Genomic DNA, 20129 nt, shown 5'->3' with positions numbered 1-20129 from the left:
TATATATATATATATATATATATATATATATATATATATATATATTTTGAAGTGACATGCTATGAACATATAATTACTTCCCTCGACTTATAACAAATTAATGGATATAGTCCATAGCTGTGAAACTACATATCCTGGAGCCATCCATGACTCTGCTCCCAGCTACATCACTAAACATCTCTCAAAGTACCAACCAAACTGTTTTCTTTGCTCCTCCCAAGACTTCCTGCTCTCCATCTCCCTCATCACCTCCTCCCATGTTCACCTCCCAGGACTTCTCCAGAGCCTCTGCCATCCTTTGGAACTCCCTACCCCAATCTGTCTGACTCTGTCAGAGACTCAGATCTCCTTCTTGATTGACCTTTAGGTGATCCCTGAAAACCGTTCTCTTTAGAGAAGCCTATCCTGCCCCCACCTAACAACTGTGCTTGTATTTTCTTCATCAGCTCATCCCACACAGATTTTGCCTTTTGTATAATCCGACCTTCCCTTTTAGATTGTAAGCTCTAAAATACAGGGCCATCTGATACCTCTTGTAATGAACTGTATTGCAACTGTATTGATTGCCTTCATTTTGTAAAGTGCAAGTGTTTGGTGCTATATACTGTAAATCTTGGATGATAATAATAATATTGAAACTCAATTTTCACAACTTGTCCAGTCCATGGTAGTTACACTTGGGGGTTAGCTGCTTTGCCCTTATGTTTTCTACAAGATATCTTTGCCTTTTCCTTTTTCCAGCCACAGGCCTTACCATGCAAGTCCCTATAGGAAGGGGTACACAGAATACATCTTCATCTTGTCTTCTCTCAAAGGATTGAAGATACCCCACTCCAAGACTTCTCCCACATTATATCTGGGCTGCTCTCGTTCCACGTCCATGGATGGGAACAGTTTACGAGCCTTACCAGTAACCCTCTTTTGCATGCAGTCCTGATACACTTTCTGTTCTAGGGTGACAACACTGCTTCACTATATTCTGTATACAGTACAGGAAGTAAGAGTTGTCACCTTAGGATAGGAAGCGTGTTACTTGTGTGTTACTGGCAAAGATCATGGGTGAAAATAAAAGGATAAAAAGCCTGAAAAAACTAAATTAAAGCACATCTTCACTCTTCCAGATGAGTTTCCTCCTTTCCATCCCATCCCTCCCCTAACCCAGCCCACCAACTACACAGGTGTCAGTCTTTTTTCCTTTTGTTTATTTACCTTTTACCCTCCTCCAGTCATTCGCTTAGGAAAATCCCATCAGTGTCCCCCAGCACCTCTTGGGATATGCGACTTGCATATCCCAGGAGGCATCGAGAGCATCATACTCATCCCATTCTCCAAAGCAGGATGGGGTGGACCTAGTGGCGCATCATCTGTGGCAGCGTGGGACCCAAGTGCCGGCTACAGAGAAGGAGATCTCAGCAGGACAATGCTGGATTCACTGGATGGATGATTGTCCTTTCTGTGCAGAACACTGCATCAGGTAGGCAGGGGGAAAAAAAATATTAGGGGGGTAGGGTAAAGTTTCTCTCTACCACATTTAAAGACTGGTAAGCTGCAATACGTTATAATTTTTGTTCTTGGGTTTGACAGCTGCTGAGATAAGATTTCAGTCACACCAGGGGTGCATTGCTTTTATTGGGTCAGTCATCTCATAGACTTACATACGGGAAGGAGCAGTAAAATACAACATTTTGTGGAACCACAAACATCTATGATATTAAATTACATGCAGTAACAAGCATCTTGAAACATTGATTATTTACTTCAATCAAGTATATCTAAAAAAAAAGAAACACCTTTGCATTCCCTTTAATGAAAGAAGCTTGTTCTGTCTTATCGGTTTTCTTCAATGTTGGCATCGTATCATCAATGTCCTGCAATTAAGCAAACTTTAAATAACGCAAGGATATGTAGGATCCTGACTTCTTTATTAACCATAATAAATGAAGGCAGTAAAAGTCACTTCGTTATTTTTCAATAAGCTGCTGTGTAAGCAGTGCTATTTATGAGCCATATTAATTTTTTTTTTAACGTCTTGAACACCATGTAACCCTAGTCTTTAGGAGACAATTTAGCTGGATAAAATAATATGATTAATATTTGATGGAAGCCAATTCTCCAACTGTAAATTGTGAAGTGGTAATGATGTTAGATTAAAGAACACTTGGGATCTGGAGTACATTAAGTCATTGTCCTTTGCTTTGTTCTTGAACGACTAACAACTTCTCAATTTATCTACATGACTCAAGCGATTTATGACATATTAACTGGAGATGAGCCTCACTGATCCCTGGAGATCTGGGCTCTTGTAAATCTTATGACAAGAAGGAGCGCGCTCAAAGGAGATTGTTAGAAGAATGTGTAAATAAGTCATGTTTTATAGTTTAAAGCTTTGCTTTTTTATATGCTAGGACACAGTAGTCTGGAGGTTTTCATGGGTGGTCCAAAAGTGTCTATAGATTTAATAGCTGTACAAATGAAAAGTGAAGAATTTTTTTTAAAGATGAACTCCTGGTAGATGTTAAAAAGAAAACACTGTTTAGTTAAATTAGGCCATTAAAAATATTAAATTAATAGTATTTACATTTTAAGAATTCACTGATTTTATGGAATCACTGTGACATCACACGAGGGAGTGAAGTACAAAAGGCGAGATTGCACCTACTAGAAGTAGCTGGAAATCACTGATATCCTGCACACACAGGAATTTATTTTATATTCCAATGGTTTTTATTAATTTTTAAACATTATAAAACAGAGACAATAAAACTCGCCCACACAGGGGCTATCAATTGCACAGAAAAAAAAATGCAAAATAAAAGGAAAACAGTGCTCTAACACCAACAGGGCAAAAGGTACGCCCATGCAGGGGCTATCAATGGCACATAAGGTACAAAACATTAATGCAACTGACTCTAACAACTAAAGGCAGCTGTCCAGTCACACCAAAAACAGAGAGAGAGAGAAAGGGGAAAAAAAAAGGGGGGGGGGGCAAAAAGCAGGGGTCCAAGAGCGCCAGTATCGAACTCCATTACATCCCCAGGCTAGCCGGGGGGAGCCCAGGCTAGCCGGGGGGAGCACACAGGAATTTTTAATACCACAAGTGAGATCTGCAATACAGCACACCAATGTTATGGTCAGGGGTCAGGCTTAGAGACCAATAACTATAGCAGTAGAGAGACGAGCAGGAAAAGTGTATGGGCAGGTCACCCTGGTGGATGATGCAGGCTCACCTGAGGTGCGGGGTCTAAGCACTAACTGGTATTCACCAGAGCTCCTGATTGTGGAGATGGGTTTTGCTGCATATTAGTACCAGGTTGTGGTCCTCAAGATCACCCCACCAGGAGGTCAGCAAGCCAGGGTTCTGTAGCAGATAAAGAAGGAAGGGATCAAGTAGAAGCGTAGTCAGTGACCAAGCCAAGGTCATTAACAAGTGGTTGCTGGTTGGGATCAAGCAGAAGTGTAGTTGAGGAACAACCCAAAAGTTGATAACAAATTGTTGTGAAAATATGGACGACAGCAGGAGTGACAAGAATAAGATATTGGCTACAGAGAGCATATCATGGCTTAAATCAGGAAGTTCATGGGAGGAGCAAAGAGTTCAAGGTTCATAAGAAGCAAAGTACAAGACAAGATTGTCAAAGGAATGTCCAGCATCTCAGGTGGCTCAGCAAGAAGAGCTCTGCCAGACACAACAGAGGTCCCAGGTTCAGACCCAGGTCCTGACACACAAAGCTCTTTCTCCAGTGTCCATATACCTGTAATGAGTCTGCACTACAGCACAAAAAGCTCACTCTTCAGTGTCCATTTACTAATAATGATTCCGAACTTCAGCACACAAAGGTTCCTCTTTCGTGTCCATATACCAGTGATGAGATCTGCACTGAAGCACACAACGCTCTCTCCAGAACCCATGGTAGCAGCGAACTCTGCACTGCAGCACACAAAACTCACTCTCTAGCATCAATGCCACCAATATTATCTGGACTGCGGCACACAGAGCTGTATGGGTCAATCCACCACTAAGTTCCACACACAGCATAATCACTCCATATACCACTTAAAACATCTGTACTTCTGCACACACACCAAATGTCCATAATCCACTAATAATATCTTCACTTCAAAACACACAGTTCACTCCCCATAGTCTATATGTCACTAATAAGATCTGCATTGCAGAACACACAGCTCACTTCCAGTGTCCACATTGTCTGATAGTGCCAATACTATTTGATCATTGTCCACTTTCTAATAAATCAGCCATAGAGTTCACTGTAGTTCTGGATTTTGCATCACTTTAGCTGGTTATCCTTTGTTATATGACGCTTTAACAGCTACTAGATCAGTAAAACTCTATTGATTTATCTGTCCTTATAATAAATTATGTTCTTCTTGTTCTTTGTGTTTCAGGTGTAACCTCCCACCTATTTGGGGTAATGTCAGTATTGATGTTGGAAATAAGACGGACCTTGTTACAGTGAATCCCAGCATCATTGCTCTGAAGTAGGTTGATCTGCTATAAATAAAAGCTTCAGTCTAGTCCAAAGATATTCACTAAGCCACTTGAGCTACGGAAGATTCTACCCCCTTCATGACCAGGCCATTTTTTGCAATTTAGCACTGCGCTAGTTTAACTGGAAATTGCGCAGTCATGCAATGCTGTACCCAAACTAAATTTATATAATTTTTTCCCACACAAATAGAGCTTTCTTTTGGTGATATTTGATCATCACTGGATTTTTATTTTTTGTGATATAAACAAAAAAGGACCACAAATAAGGGGAACAAAAACATTTTTTTTACTTTCTACTATAAAACATATCCAATAAAAACATTTTGACATGTATTCTGCTACATGTCTTTGATATAAAAAAATCCCAATAAGTGTATATTGATTGGTTTGTGCTTACAAACTATGGTATATACACTGGAATTTTTTTTTATACTACTAATGGCAGTGATCAGCGACTTATAATGGAACTGTGATAGCAATCTGACCACTAACTGACGCTGGAGGGAACGGACTAACTGCCACTGGCATCACCAGTGACATTAATACAGTAATCGGTGATAATACTATACACTTTCGCAGTATTAATTACACTGGCTGGGAAGTAGTTAACATCTAGGGTGATCAAGGGGTTAAATATCTTTTACTAGTGTAATGTGTGTATAGTGTGCTGCTGTTACTAAGAGATGTCTTTGCAGGGATGAGAAACAGAGAGATTGTGCCCTCTCTGCAGCGCTCTGTGTTGATTGTCCACACAGAGCTCTGGACTGTGATTGCACATAGCCGATCAGCAGGTCCCAGCTGAATCATCCGCTGGGACTTGCTTCCAGGCTCCCGCTGTGTACAATCACTTTGCGCATGTGCACTCCCCAAACCTGAAAGCAGACAGCAATGTACGAGTGTGTTGCTTTGTCTGTGTGGGTCACCCATCAGCAGTACATTGTACAAATGCAAAGCAGACAGCAGGCACATAAAATTATCCCCCTGATATAATGTACCTTCAGCTAAAAGATCATGTACTCTTTAAGCTCCGGCAATTGTTTGAAAAAGCTAGCTCCATAAAGAGATGGTTTGGTGTGGAGTAACTTGAGTGGCCTGTACAGAGTCCTGGCCTCAACCCTACTGAATAACTTTGGGATGAATTGGAATGCTGATTGTGATCCAGGACTTCCCATACAACATCAGCACCTGACCTCATAATTGCTCTTTAGGCTGAATGGGTAAAAATTCCCACAGACGTGCTCCAAAATAATTTTGTAAAGCCTTTCCAGAAATGTTAAGGCTGTTATAGCCGTGAAGGTGGGGTTTGCCATACTGATTTCCATGCTTTTGTAATAACAAGCTTATATACACTCACCAGCCACTTTATTAGGTACACCTTGCTAGTACCGGGCTTGACCCCCTTTTGCCTTCAGGACTGCCCTAATTCTTCGTGGCATAGATTAAACAAGGTGATGGAAACATTCAGTTTTGGTCCATATTGACAATGAGTTACTGTTGCCTTTCTATGTCTTTAACCAGTCTGCCCATTTTCCTCTGACCTCTGACATCAACAAGGCATTTTTATCCACACAACTGCCGCTCACTGGATATTTTCTCTTTTTCTGTCCATTCTCTGTAAACCCTAGAGATGGTTGTGTGTGAAGTAGATCAGCTGTTTTTTAAATACTCAGACCAGCCTGTCTGGCACCAAAAACCATGCCACATTCAAAGTCACTTAAATCCCCTTGCTTCCTCATTCTGATGCTTGGTTGGAACTTCAGCAAGACGTCTTCACCACATCTACATGCCTAAATACATTGAGTTGATGCCATGTGATTGGCTTATTAGCAATTTGTGTTACCAAGTAATTGAACAGGCGTACCTAATAAAGTGGCCGGTGAGTGTAGGTGTGAAGGTCAAGTATTCCCTAAGTTTGGCCATATAGTGTATTTTTTATGTCTATTACATCAGTCCAAAGGCTTTTGTGCTGTCACTGACTAAAATTATGCAGATTTTAATTATTGAAGTCAGCTGATCAGCAAAACAGCCAACAAACTATCATGTTTAGTAAGACATCTGCAATAGCCACCTACATATTTCTTACACCAGAGGTTTTTGAGGTTTTGCTTCTAAAGCCAAAACTTTTTTTAATTTAGAATAGAGTAGGGATTTTTTTTTCTGGGTCCCCTTGGGGAGATTTTCCTTCACTTCTTATCCCAGATTTAGAGACTCACAAAAGAAAGTGAGAGGAAACTCCAAAGTGAGGGAAAATCCTCTTAAACCCCTTTCACATAAAGTGTTCAGGTCCCCCAGTCAGTTTTTCAGTTGGACCTGATCGGACGGTTCATCCACCCCTATGGACTGGTAGGTGTAAACGGACTTGTGTCTGTGCACACCCTCCTACCTCTGGTGTGATCTTGTCCCTTAAAAAAAATGGAATGGGATCCAACCTCCTCTGGGCAGATCGGATTGGAGGGCAGTTAGGTGTAAACGGACAGCAGAGTCCATTTAATCCCAGCTATACAGCAGAGAGGGCTTTGTCCATGTCCAGTCTGCATAAACTGAGTGGAAACTGATGCCTCATCTGCTCTGATCAGCACGGGATCAGCGGACAGATCCTCTGCTGATCCTAACGGAGTTTGCCCCATGTGAAAGGGCCCTTAGACAGTTGCCATTGGAACAGGTGTCTTCATTTGAAGATTTCCTCCCTGTTCCTATTCCAATAACAATTGTAACATTTTGAATTGACTGTCATTTTCTGCCCCAGAGACAGCAGTCACCAGTAATAAACCTCCTTAGCAAGGACAGACATAGCAATATAAACCTAATAAAATCTAACGTTTCCCAGGCCATCAAAAACCTGGCTTTGGATACTCTTTAAGTCAAAATCTTAGAAATAAAACATAGTATATACACAAAACACTACACATGCAAAATGCAGTTATTGAAATGTTACTTGTATAATTCATGTTATTACTACATTAGGTTTTCACAAATTTTATTGGCATTTCTTATGCAGATATGGAAAACTCAATGACATGAAAACCGCCTTTCTGAAAAACCTCACCAGTTATGGTTACTCGTTCCTGTTGCTGCCCGCATTTTCCTATAGCAGTAACACAGCCATCTCTTTCGAAGTCCACCACCTACTGAAGAAATACCAAGCTAAACAGAAAGCTATATTTTTCCATCCAAACTACCTTAAAAGCCTTGCTCAGTTTTGGAAAGGGAGGGGTGTCCGAGCCTACCGCCTGTCCACCGGATTTATGATAACCAGCGCGGCCATAGAACTCTGCCAGGACGTCACACTCTATGGATTCTGGCCTTTCTCTAAAAACTTGGATGGGAAACCCATCAGCCACCATTACTATGACAACCAGCTACCAAAGCCTGGCTTTCATGCCATGCCCAAAGAGTTTTATCAAGTCCTTCAACTCCATCATAAAGGGGTTCTGAAGCTTCAAATTGGTGAATGTGAGAAGAGATGAGAAACTAAAAGTCTTTTGTTTTTTAACTTAATCAAATGCTGAATTGCTGTCGCCAATCAAGATCTGCATCTGGATATGTTTGGGCCTCAGAGGTTGCCACAGCTTCCATTACGGAACCAGTAGATAAAAAAATGTCTATTTGTAAACGTTACTTTGAATTCTTGGTTCACCGCAGATTCTGTTATGGACACTGGAGACACAAGAGCTGATAATCAAATTGCCAAATTTAAATTTAATTTATAAGTGTATTGACTTTACAGGCCACCGTGGGTTTCACTATAGATCACACTATCAGTGAAAAAAATCAAATTGCCTTTGGAAAACTTTGTTTCGGTGACTTCACAAGCCACCAAGTTTTCAGATGCGGAAGGTTGTGGGAGTGGTATTGCTCTTTGGAGCACATAGCAGATGAACTCATAATCTGGAAAGATTTAGTAAACAAAAAGTTTACCATTTTCTGCATTAGCAAATGCAAGAAGGTTTTTTTTATTTTTTTTTACCACTATTGAGTTTTTTCTCCATCAATGTCAATAAAAAAGTTTTGTTCGTAGTCTTAAGGAACATCTCATGATAAGGACACTTGTGCTATATTACTGTGCAATACGAATCTCATTTGTCTGCAATCCAAAATCATGGATTTGAACTGCAATATAATTTCTGTCCATTTTTTCAAAGCAGGAGGAGAAACCAAGGCAATGGATATATTTTGAGTGGAAAACGGGCACTTGAAGGGATTTTAAAGATGTATTATTAGCTTATTTGATTGCAAAGATTGCTTTTTGCTTTCCTTTTACGGATCAATTTTTTTGTGCTTTTATGACGTTTTGAAAAAAGTAGAGATATATTTATTTATGTATATGTCAAACAAACTCAGGAGCTCAGTTGTCAAAATTTTCAACTTGAAATTGTTTACATTTTTTATGCTTTAAAGAGACATGAAAAGTATTTTTGTTAGTGAATGGACCTGTCAGGTGAAGAAAGCCAAATTAACAAGGGGATTGATGAAAACTCAAGAAAGCCTTGTTTTTATAGCTAGTAAATATATTATACTTGTGTGAAGTGTTCTTTATATCTGGAGGTGTTTTTTGCCTTTACTTCATATGTTCCATTAAGATTCACACATTGTTCATATAGTCAAATAGATAAGTCAGGAATGCAGAAAGGGGAATTATCAACCTCCTATCCCAGTTGAACGTATGTGAATCAGGACCAATAGTGTATCAAGGCTTAGGGTGTAAGACCAAAAGGGTGTTGTGTTATGTTGTGCAAATCCAACACAGTGATTGGCTGGGGTATGTTGTACTGTGTAATGCGCACTAGCTGTTCAACCAATCACTTAGACTACACAGTTAGTAGAGGGTACGGAGTTGTGCAAAGTAAATCCATCACATGAACGTTTTGGGCTCTTAGCTTGAATTGAAAATTTCTCATTATTTCAAATGTGTAAGCATGAAAACCATTTCTGCCAATTAGAGATATCTTGGGGATACCACCAGTAATGTTTTGAAGCTGAAACACTTAATTCTTAAGTCTGAACTCTAACCAGTTGCTACATAAGAGAACCTGTCAATTTAGTCTGGATCACATATTCTTAAGGGTGTGTCAGATTCGGCCAAAAAAGGGGACCACTAACACTGCTATCGCTGTCATTAGACTACTAAATACAAATGATGTCAAAGTGCCTTTCCTTATCAGATTATTGACTGAGACAACGCTTCCAATGGGGAGCCTTTCGCCACCATTCTAAAAAGCAATATAATAGATAGGACAGCGCCACAGGTAATGAACATTAAAAGTCCACATAAACTGTAAGGAATCCTCTGTACATGTCAAGATTCCCACTGAGTCAATAATATAAATGTATGAAAGTCTCAAAGTCTGAAAGTAGGTATGAAGAAGTTCGCTTCCGTCCAAATGTTCAGAGAAAACAGAAAACTAGAATCACCACTAGTGAGGAACCTTCCCCTTCAGCCTCTCACCTGGTGGTTAGACCTACTGAACTTCGTGCTGTTAACCCTATTGTCCCTGGGTTATGGGGATATCCTTCGGGTATGGGTCCTCCAAATTTTCACTAGTGGTGATTCCAGTTTTCTGTTTTCTCTGAACACTTGGACGGAAGGGAACTTCTTCATACCTAGTGATTGAGACTTTCACTTGAATGTTTCACGTCATTCTGATGAATGGTTACATTATTACTATGATACATTTATATTATTGACTCAGTGGGAATCTTGACATGTACAGAGGATTCGTTATAGAGTTTTTGTGGACTTTTAGTATTCATTATCTGTAGCGCTGTCCTATCTATTATATTGCTTTTTAGATATGTGGTGTGATCATATGAGGACTTAGCGGCAGCAGATTATCCTATTCATTCATTAATTTATCATTTCACACCAGAATCGTGCACAGGTTACTTTTATTATATCTTTCACAACTATGGCTTAGTAGGATCATGGAACAAAAAATGTGAGCATATATATTTACAGTCTTTTTTTATTTACATGGATCTGTTAAAAAAAGTAAGCCGCTATTACAGTGCACTTATCCATTAAGTCTACATTGTGGGTTTTTTTTTTAAATAAACCAAATTATATAAATTTAATATATCATAACCAGCAAAGGTTTTTGTCTTTCATAAACTTTGTGGTGTCCAGGATGCCACATTACCATGGCCTGCTTCATCACCGCCTGATTTAGCCCTATAATGCCGTACTATTGCACTGCAGTCGTGTGCATTGAACACGATTGGGGTGCGGTCTCCCTGAACGTGATGAACGAATTTGATAAGCAGTGCTGCTTGTCGGACCCTGTGTCCCGAGTTAAAATGCTGCTCAGCCACTTATTTTTACTATCTGAAAAAGACCTTATTCTGCAAGCCAAATGTTACATATTTTCCAGTGCTCTTTGCATGCTCATATTGACCAGATAAAAAAAAAAAAGCGATCACTGAAAGTCAATAGTGACCTCAATATTTTTGCTTTGTTGGGTTTGGTGCAGACACACAATGGGGAGCTCCTTTAAAGAGAACTGCTATTTGTCTATTTCTCTATTTTTAAAGAAATGTACATTTACAACTTTTTTGCATTGGCGCCAGCAAAGCATTGCAACAGCAATCAATGAACTGCGGGTGCAGTGCTGTATCTCCCGCAGATGTATCCTCCAGCTACACGTCTGTACTAGGGTACAGACCTTCAGTAAACAGGGTAGAGGAAGTATGAATGGACTACAAGCACAGCAACGTCATCAGACTCGACTCTCAGTTGAAAACAATGTATACCTTTGCTGCGGTGACAAATGGGACTTTGCAGTTTTTCTTCTTTCACAAACATCTGAATGCTGAGTTAAAATAATGACAGGAACCAGTGGGGAGAAGGACCCCTAGATTCTGAAAGTGGAGGGAGGGGTGGGGAGTTGCAGCCTCTGACCATATTTCATGTTACACCCTAAAGATGGGTGTATCATGAAACATGTCCTAAAGGTGGACTTCTCTTTTAAAGCCCAACCTTCCAAACTTTTTCTTTCATTTTGCATAGAACAGGGAACCGTTGCAGGTCTCTCTCTCTCTATATATATATATATATATATATATATATATATATATACACACACACACACTCATTGGTCACTTTATTAGGTACACCTTGCCAGTGCCAAGAAAATCACCCTCACACCATTACACCACCAGCCTGAACCGTTGATGCAAGGCAGGATGGATCCATGCTTTCATGTTGTTTACACCAAATTCTGACCCTACCATCTGAATGTCGCAGCAACCAGTCTGCCCATTCTCTTGTGACATCAACAAGTCATTTTCCTTCACACAACTGCCGCTCACTAGATATTTTCTCTTTTTTTCCAGACCATTCTCTGTAAACCCTAAAAATGGTTGTGTGTGAAAATCCCAGTAGATCAGATTTTTAAATACTCAGACCAGCCTGTCTGGCACCAACAACCATGCCACGTTCAAAGTCACTTAAATCTCCTTTCTTCCCCATTCTGATGCTCGGTTTGAACTTCAGCAAAGTCTTCACCTCATCTAAATGCCTACATGCATTGAATTGCTGCCATGTGATTGACTGATTAGCAATTTGTGTTACCAAGCAATTGAAAAGGTGTTCCTAATAAAGTGGTTGGTTGGTGAGTGTATATATCCCACAATGAGAACTCAAATGGTTTAGAGCGGTGGTCTTGAAACTGTGGCACACATGTCAAATGGAGCCCTTTGCTTAACCTTATCTGGTCCTTGGGACACTTTTCCTCCCATTGATTCCATACACTATTCCTCCCACTGACACCAACAATGAGGCACGATTCCTGCTGCTGACACCAACAGTGTTTCACTATTTCTTTGACTGACACCAACAAGAGGGATTAATCCTCCCACTGATGCCAATGACAGACCACTGTTATTCTTATTGACACCAATGATGGGGCAATAATCCTCCCAGTGACACCAATGATGGGGCATTAATCCTCCCACTGACACCAATGATGAGGTGCTATTCCTTTCACTGACACCAATGATGGGGCATTAATACTCCCACTGAAACCAATGATGAGGCACTATTCCTTCCACTGACACCAATGATGAGCCGCTATTTCTTACACTGACACCAAAGATGAGCCGCTATTCCTTCCACTGACACCAATGATGCGGCATTAATCCTCCCACTCATACCAATGACATGGCACTAGTCCTCCCACTGACACCAATAACTGGGCATAATTCTTCCCACTGATACCAATGATGGGGCACTGTTCATCCTACTGATACCAATGATGGGACACTATTCATCCTCCTACTGACCACAGTCACTATGTAATTTATTTTCTCCCACAAACCACCACCCTGAAATATTGTCTACTTCTACACTGATGCTGGGGCATTTTTTACACCCGCTGGCCACTGTCTGGCCCCCTTTGTCTGAAGTACAGCAAACTGGCCCTTGTTTTAGAATGTTTGGAGACCCCTGGTTTACAGTTAAGGGCCACACTTTGCAGAGATGGCTCGATAGGGCAGCATGGCTGCACTTGTATTTGCAAATGAATGCAACAAAAACCTCTGCACCCTAATCTAAAGCAGAAGGAAAGGCTAAAATGACCAAGGTTTACAATGTTGCCTCCCCCGCCTACAGTATATACATGCTGCATACTGTTTGTAAAGAATCTCAGTGTAAATATTATTTTTTAAAATCATTTCGGAGAGGTTACACAAATGTATAGATTAGGCTCCCCTGTGTCAAAAAGGGGCAGCTGATGGGATAGAACACTTTCCCCCTTGTCAAAAATGGGGGAGCAATGGAAGCTAGTGGGGGAGCCAAACCTCTACAGCCATGTGACTGCTCCAAAGAAGAGTAAAAAAAGGTATTTACACTGTGATTACTTACAAAATGATGAAACAGTTTAAAGTGAACCTTGCATTCAGACTAATATGTACGGGGGACCCCTCCCTTCCAATAAAGCCCATCTCTGGGCACATACAATGTTTCCCCTTGCAGTGGGGTTGTGCCCACACTGCACAGGTTACCTACTCATTTTTGTATTGGGGAGAGGAGAACGGAGATACTGTATACTTACTTAAAGTGTTACTAAACCCCGGACCCTGCATTCACTATATCTGGTCTCCCACAATACACAGAACATGGAAATGCAATTATATTAGTAAATATAAACTGCTAAATACCTTATCTCATCAGCAGTTAGAGCAGTCTTGTGACTTCTACCAGTGCCCAGCCGAGCACTGGTTAATCTTGTAGGAGGACTTTTCATTCTCCTCTGCCTGTCCTATGAGGCTGCATAACCCCCTGACCCTCTGTCTGGACAGCACTTATTGGCCCTATGCTGATCACATGTGCCCTCCCAAAAGAAAAAAAACCTCTCTAGCAATAAATACCAATAGGAACATGTGCAGACTTGTCACTGCTGCTCATACTATGGCAGATAGATTGGGGACAGCAAAAGAAGGGGAGGATCAGAGAAGACAGGATCAAATATCTTTTTTGCAAAATGCAGGGGATTAACCCCTTAGGTTCCACAATGAGTATAACAAGCATGCTTTACTGCATATATTGCCTGGAACTGAACTAGGTGTGTTAACTAGGGCCATTGGAATACATGGAAAACACTGTGCATGCATTTTTGATGCAAAAAAAAAAGAAAAAAAAACGTACTGGATTGCATCTAGTGTGAACTAGCCCTAAGGGCCAGTACACACCACAAAAAAGCACTCCAGATACATTCCGGATACGCTTTTGCTTACAGGATTTTTTCTGCACAGATCTGTACTGGAACATAGCAAACTGCATCAAAACTGCGTGGTGGTGTGAACTGCAAGCAAAAACGTTTCCCGAATGCATCCAGAGTGCGTTTTTATGGTGTGAATTGGCACCTAAAGCCCACCTCCAGGGACCTTGATGATTTTCCCTTGCAGTGGGGCTGCACCCACCCGGGACAGTTAATTGCTTGTCTAGTCTAGGTGAGAGTAAAGCTGGGTATACACATATTGAAATATGGGTGGTTCAACGGGAACCGGATGAATTTCAGTCTATGTTTACCCCTCTTTGTTCAACAGAAGCTGGTTAGACCGCCTTGGAAAGCCAGCATTCAATAAGCCGCTGCAGTCAATGCCTGCATTGCTAATCCGTGTATTCTGTTGTCAGAATACAATAGCACAAGGGGAGAGATTTCTGCATCCACACCGCTTGCATGGTTGGAGGGATCTGTGAGGTCTTTTTTCTTTCAACCCACTGGTTAAATGAAAAAAAAAACTCAATGGGGTTGATTTACTAAAGGTAAATAGACTGTGCACTTTGCAAGTGCAGTTGCTTCAGAGCTTAGGAAATGAGCAGACGCTCTGCTGATTTCCATCATCCAATCACCTGCAATCAAAAATAATGTTTTTTACATTTTCCGAGCCTGTGATTGGGTACTCTTTGTAAAGTGAAGCTTTGCCTCATTTCCTAAGCTCTGGAGCAACTGCACTTCCAAAGTGCACAGTCTATTTGCCTTTAGTAAATCAATCCCAATGTGTATACTTAAAGTGGTTGTAAAGGCTGAAGGGTTTTTACCTTCATGGATTCTATCCATGAAGGTAAAAAACCTTCTGTGTGCAGCAGCTCCCCATCCCCCTCAATACTTACCTGAGTCTCATCGCGATCCAGCGATGTGAATAACAGCCTTGGCTGTCCTGGGTCTCTGTCTCCTCATTGGCTGAGACAGAAGCGGCTCCCACTGCTGTCAATCACAACCAGTCAGCCAATGAGGAGAGAGAGAGGGGGTGGAGCCAAGCCAATGCACACACACGAAGAAGCAGGTGCCCCTGCAGCAAGCTGCTTGCTATGGGGGCACCCGACAGAAAAAAGAAGCTAGGAGAGCCTGCGGGGGACCCAAGAAGTGGACAATCCAGGCTGCACTTTACAAAACCACTACACAGAGCAGGTAAGTATAGACGTGTTTGTTATTTTAGAAAAAAATGAATCTTTAGAATCGATTTAAAAGTGCTTTTTCTTAACCTGATCCTCTGCTCTCCAAGCAGATGGCGTTCCCCTCTCTCCAGTGGTCATCACTTCCAGTGCCTGGCTATGAGCCCTGCATTGGTCTTGATGAGATGAGAACCTTAGAGTGCTGGAGCATGGCAGAAAAGTTGCATTAAAGACTGATGCACAGGTAAGTAAATATTTTTTAATAAGTCTCCAAGACCTAAACAAACAAGCACACCCTGCCGTGTGGGTGCAGCCCCACAGCAAAAAAGTATTTTCAATTTTTCCGGAGTTGTGCTTTAACTTTTGCTTTCTCTGACCAAAACATAAAAAAAGATGGTGGGAGTAAAACTATGTATTATTCCATTTTTACCAGACTTGTAATCCTAGTGAAAGGACAAAAAGTCAGCATTGGTGACTTCATCACCAGTGCTGGTTTTGGTTTAGGTCCAGGGGCGGACTGACCATTTGGAAACTCGGGCACTGCCCGAGGGCCTGGGGCAAGTAGGGGGCCCCATGAGATGCCCCTGGTACCTTTTTCATATGCTTTTTTGAGTTTGGGCAAGGGCACAGGGGCCCCATGATCCCCTGTTGCCCGGGGGCCCCATGAGTTGTCAGTCCGCCCCTGTTTGGGTCACTGTGGTTTTTGCTGAGTGTCATCCGTTGCGTTCACTGTTAGCACTGTTCAGTTACATCAGTCGCAACACTGCAAGGAGCGCCCCCTAGAACAGTATTCCTGGATAGTCTGACATTTCTGCTAGCCAGGTCCCTGACCTCCAGTGCCGGTGGGCAACATATCTTGGTCAAGGACGACCCCCAGCCTACTGATAGGACAATGATGTTTTCATTTCTGAACTTTACCTTCCTGCCACAGAGACCAGACTGGCAAAAGCTAATTGGTCTGTGAGGGGCTGCTTGGTCTCAATCAAGCTTTATTGTATGTTAAAGGTGCCATGTATCAAAGTATAGGAACTTCCATTGCTGACTTGACCTCCAAAAGGTTTTACCTCTTTTATGACCAGTACGTTTTTTGCTGTTCGGCACTGTGCTAGTTTAACTGGCGTTTGCTCAGTCATGCAACACTGTATGCAAATAAAATTTGTATAATTTTTTTTCATACAAATTGCTCTTTCTTTTGGTGGTATTTGATCACCATTGGTTTTTTTTGTGGTATTTGATCACCATTGTTTATTTTATTTTTTACTATGTAAATGGAAAAAGACTAGGAATTAAAAAAAAAAAAAACAATATTTTCTACTTTCTATTATAAAAATATCCAATGGAAAAAAAAATAACATTTTTTAATAAATTTAGGCCAAAATGTATTTTGCTACATTTCTTTGGTAAAAAAAAATCCCAATATAAAAAACCCCCCATGCTTGGTATAGACGCGCTTTAAAAAAAATTAATAATAAATCCCGGGCAATTCTTTTTACATTCAACTGGCAGCAGGCTTGGATTTTAGGGGGGACCCCCATGCTTGGTATGGATGAGAGGGGGGACCCCACATGTTTAAACTAAAAATAAAAATTCCCGGGCAATGCCAGCAATTATTTTTACATTCAGCTGGCAGCGAGGAACCCCACTGACAGCTGAAACATTAAAGAATGTTCTTAGTAGCTGTGTGATATCTTACCGCATACTCAGATGCCCCCTTAGTCCCCTCTGTTAGAAGTTGGCAGTCGAACTTTCGTAATGTTGGAATGTTCTACCACAAACCAAACGGGGGTGTTCGGCCCATCACTACTAATTGTGAAGAAAGGATGAAGATGACAGCCCTGAATGTGCAGTGACAGTTCTCATACTTCTATCATCTCTCTATTTTCACAGTTGTGTGCCATAAAATAAGCAATATGACCAACTGGGCTTATCAGAGTTTGGTCAAATGTATAAACGTGCTTCTGTTGTACATAGTGTGGCATTGTAGGCATCTATAAGAGGTGTGCAGAATTTTGGACAACACAAGATTGACTATATAAATGGGTGAGGATCATGCTGAAATAAGCATGGAAATCTGGAGTGCTGAAAGGATCATGGCTAATTCCACCCTATGTGAGGACACTCATACCTGATGCTGGCTTTGTAAACTAAATGCCTTCCATAATAATTACAAACTATTTTCTCACAGCTATCACAGTCTGTTTATTGAAATGCCATGTTAACTTACAAGCAGTGTATACATCTTTATAGAGGCACTTACAGAGGCCACGATGTGTGGCGGCGAACTACTAATGGTGAAGATGAGTCAGAAAGTCCACACAAATGACCTTAAAGTGGAACTGAATTCAAAAACCGAAGATTTGCTGTGTTATAGGGAACTTCAAGAAATGTTAAGTATCCTGAAAAGTGTATCTTTCTCTGGAATTTCTTCTGAAAAATAGCAGTGCGCTTCCTGGTATGAGTGTGCCTAGGCACTCCTGTGTCTACAGACTCATAGCTGTATGTACAGTATATCTGTAGCATGAGATGTAATTCATTACTGAGGCTGACTGCTAGTCTCCGGAGATCTGGAGTGAGATTTGATGCGGTCACTACTGTTCTATTTACTGTTCTCCTTGCTAACATGAGGAAGCAAAGCCCTGTTTCTACCAAGATGGCCGCTTACACATAAGGAGACAGTACAGAACAAGTCAGTAATGAGGCTGCAGTGAGACCACAGGCAATACTGGCAACTAGTCCTTTGCTCTCTGCCTGCCTATTTTTTGGGCACAGCTTACAGAGTTCAGATCCTCCTTCATGCAAACCTATACTTTGCTCATGCAGAACAATGCAATGTTCTGGATAAGGGTTGAATGGGCTCATTGGCAAATTAGCAGATTTGGCACCCCATCCCTTTGATTAACATTTATAGGTGTTGTAGCAGGTGCAGAGAAACTGCCCCATTTGCATTGTCCATACAGACATGGCCCCTTCCCATCAAACCCCAACTGCTAACAAATGTATTCCAATTTGTGAAGTGACGCTCTCCTCCACTTGCCTTATCCTCCTGGTTTCCTACAGGAGCATGGAGGTTGTACCTGATCCCACCAGTCTCTTGAGTTCTGTCTTAAGTTGCCATGAGTATGATCTTCCTTTATCTTCCAAAACAGTACACAATTTTCCCCATGTACGGCGGAGCATCTTGCTGATTGACCCAGCAATGTCACATGGCGATGGGGAGAGTTCTTAGCCCTGTATGAGCTCCAACTAAAGTGACTTAGTCCTTACGTTTGCTTCCTTTGTTAGCTTCTGGCAGTTGAACAGAACAGAGGGTAAGTGAATGGAAGTGATCCTTTTGCTTTGGCTTGCACTTTTTGCCCCCCCAGGGGGAACAATTCCTCTGCTGAATCGGATGCCATAGAACAGCTTCTACAGATGGGGGTGGGGGTGGAAAGGGCAAACATAGTTGGCACTCTTGACAAGCGCATATTACAGGTCCCTTGGCTCGTACTAAACCCTGCAGCACCAGAAGATTATGACTGCATGGATATGAGGGTGGGGAGTGGTCGAAGGATTTTGACTTTAACTAAAACAGCAGCCAGAAGCTTAAGGCATTGAATGTACCATCCCTTGTGCTGATTTTTTTTATATTTTTGACTAAAGATTTAAATATTCCAACTTTCTAAACTAAAAAGACAGCTTCTAGTACTAAGTACAGTATAGAGGCGAAGGACAAACTCCTAGTTATCAAAACCTTACAGAAAGTGCAAATATGACTGATTAAACTTGCATTGTATTTAGCACTTTCCATTTATATTGGCTTTTCATAATAAAAAATGCAAAACATTTGAAGGTTAGAGGGCAAATTGTATGGATGGAGGTTTAATTGTGCACTTTTTTTATATAGGTGTATACACTTGACCAAGAAGAGGTTCAATTGAGGAGGAAAAAAGGACAGAGGAATTTAGTTCCAAAACAGGGACAGTCCCAACTGAGGGACAATTGGGAGCTACGCGTTTACTGTTGTTTGCTGTATTGTATCACTTGAGGCTAACAAATAAGGGAACAAACCTTATAAATCAATTCTATAATTTCTCTGCCAACTTGGGGTTCGTTTTTGTCAGTGCCCGCCGCATGTTGTCAAACTGCATGCTGTCTACAAACAGCCCGGCGTTGCCAAATTTGCACTTAAGCAAGTGAACTCCCTACAGTCTCTTCTAGGAGTTCTTCACCTTCTGAATTATTTAAATGCAGAATGTGAAAAGAAAGGGGGAATTGCAGAGATTGTTTTCCATGCCAGCACTGCTTCTAAAAGAAGATATTCAAATGCAGAACTTGTTTACAAAGATTGACAAAAATAATTTCCTTGAAAGTTTTTTTAGGCAATTCTAAAAAAAGGTGTTTAAAATGCAGAGTTGTGATGTTGAAGTAAGACTTAAAATGTTGTAAATATAGTACAAAAATGGTGTAATAAAATAAAAATCACCTTTTTGGAAATTTCTTCTCTAGAGTTACTCCAATAATATAATATGAAAATAATTGATTTCACGGTTTTTAGGACAGTATACATTATTGCAACGTTTTTTTTTTTTTAAATGAAGGAAAATCTTTATAGAACACTAAGGAGGCTACAACATAGATGTTCTTTATTCTGGTTCTAGCAAAAGTAACAGGCATGGTTGGGTATATTACAAAGAATATTAAATATCATATTAAATAATTGTTTTTGTGGGTAAGATGTGCAGGAAAGCA

The 20129-nt window shown here is 40.9% G+C and overlaps 1 protein-coding gene across 1 annotated transcript in view; it reads left to right on the top strand.

Moving 5' to 3' along the window:
* Positions 1–19874, top strand: part of ST8SIA6 (ST8 alpha-N-acetyl-neuraminide alpha-2,8-sialyltransferase 6) — a 147885-nt gene extending 128011 nt beyond the window's left edge. The window contains exons 8-9 of the mRNA XM_089693707.1: positions 4408–4500; positions 7509–19874. Of these exons, the coding sequence (XP_089549833.1) occupies positions 4408–4500; positions 7509–7977 (562 nt within the window). The 3' untranslated portion in view covers positions 7978–19874. The remainder of the gene's footprint in view (positions 1–4407; positions 4501–7508) is intronic.
* Positions 19875–20129: the final 255 nt, after the last annotated feature.

The sequence above is a fragment of the Staurois parvus genome, unplaced genomic scaffold (assembly GCF_062004578.1).
Source record: "Staurois parvus isolate SC_StPar_1 unplaced genomic scaffold, SC_StPar_1.0 ptg000636l, whole genome shotgun sequence".
Classification (NCBI taxonomy): Eukaryota; Metazoa; Chordata; class Amphibia; order Anura; family Ranidae; genus Staurois; species Staurois parvus.
Note: the sequence above shows the minus strand (reverse complement) of the source record. Positions and strands in the feature narration are given on the sequence as shown.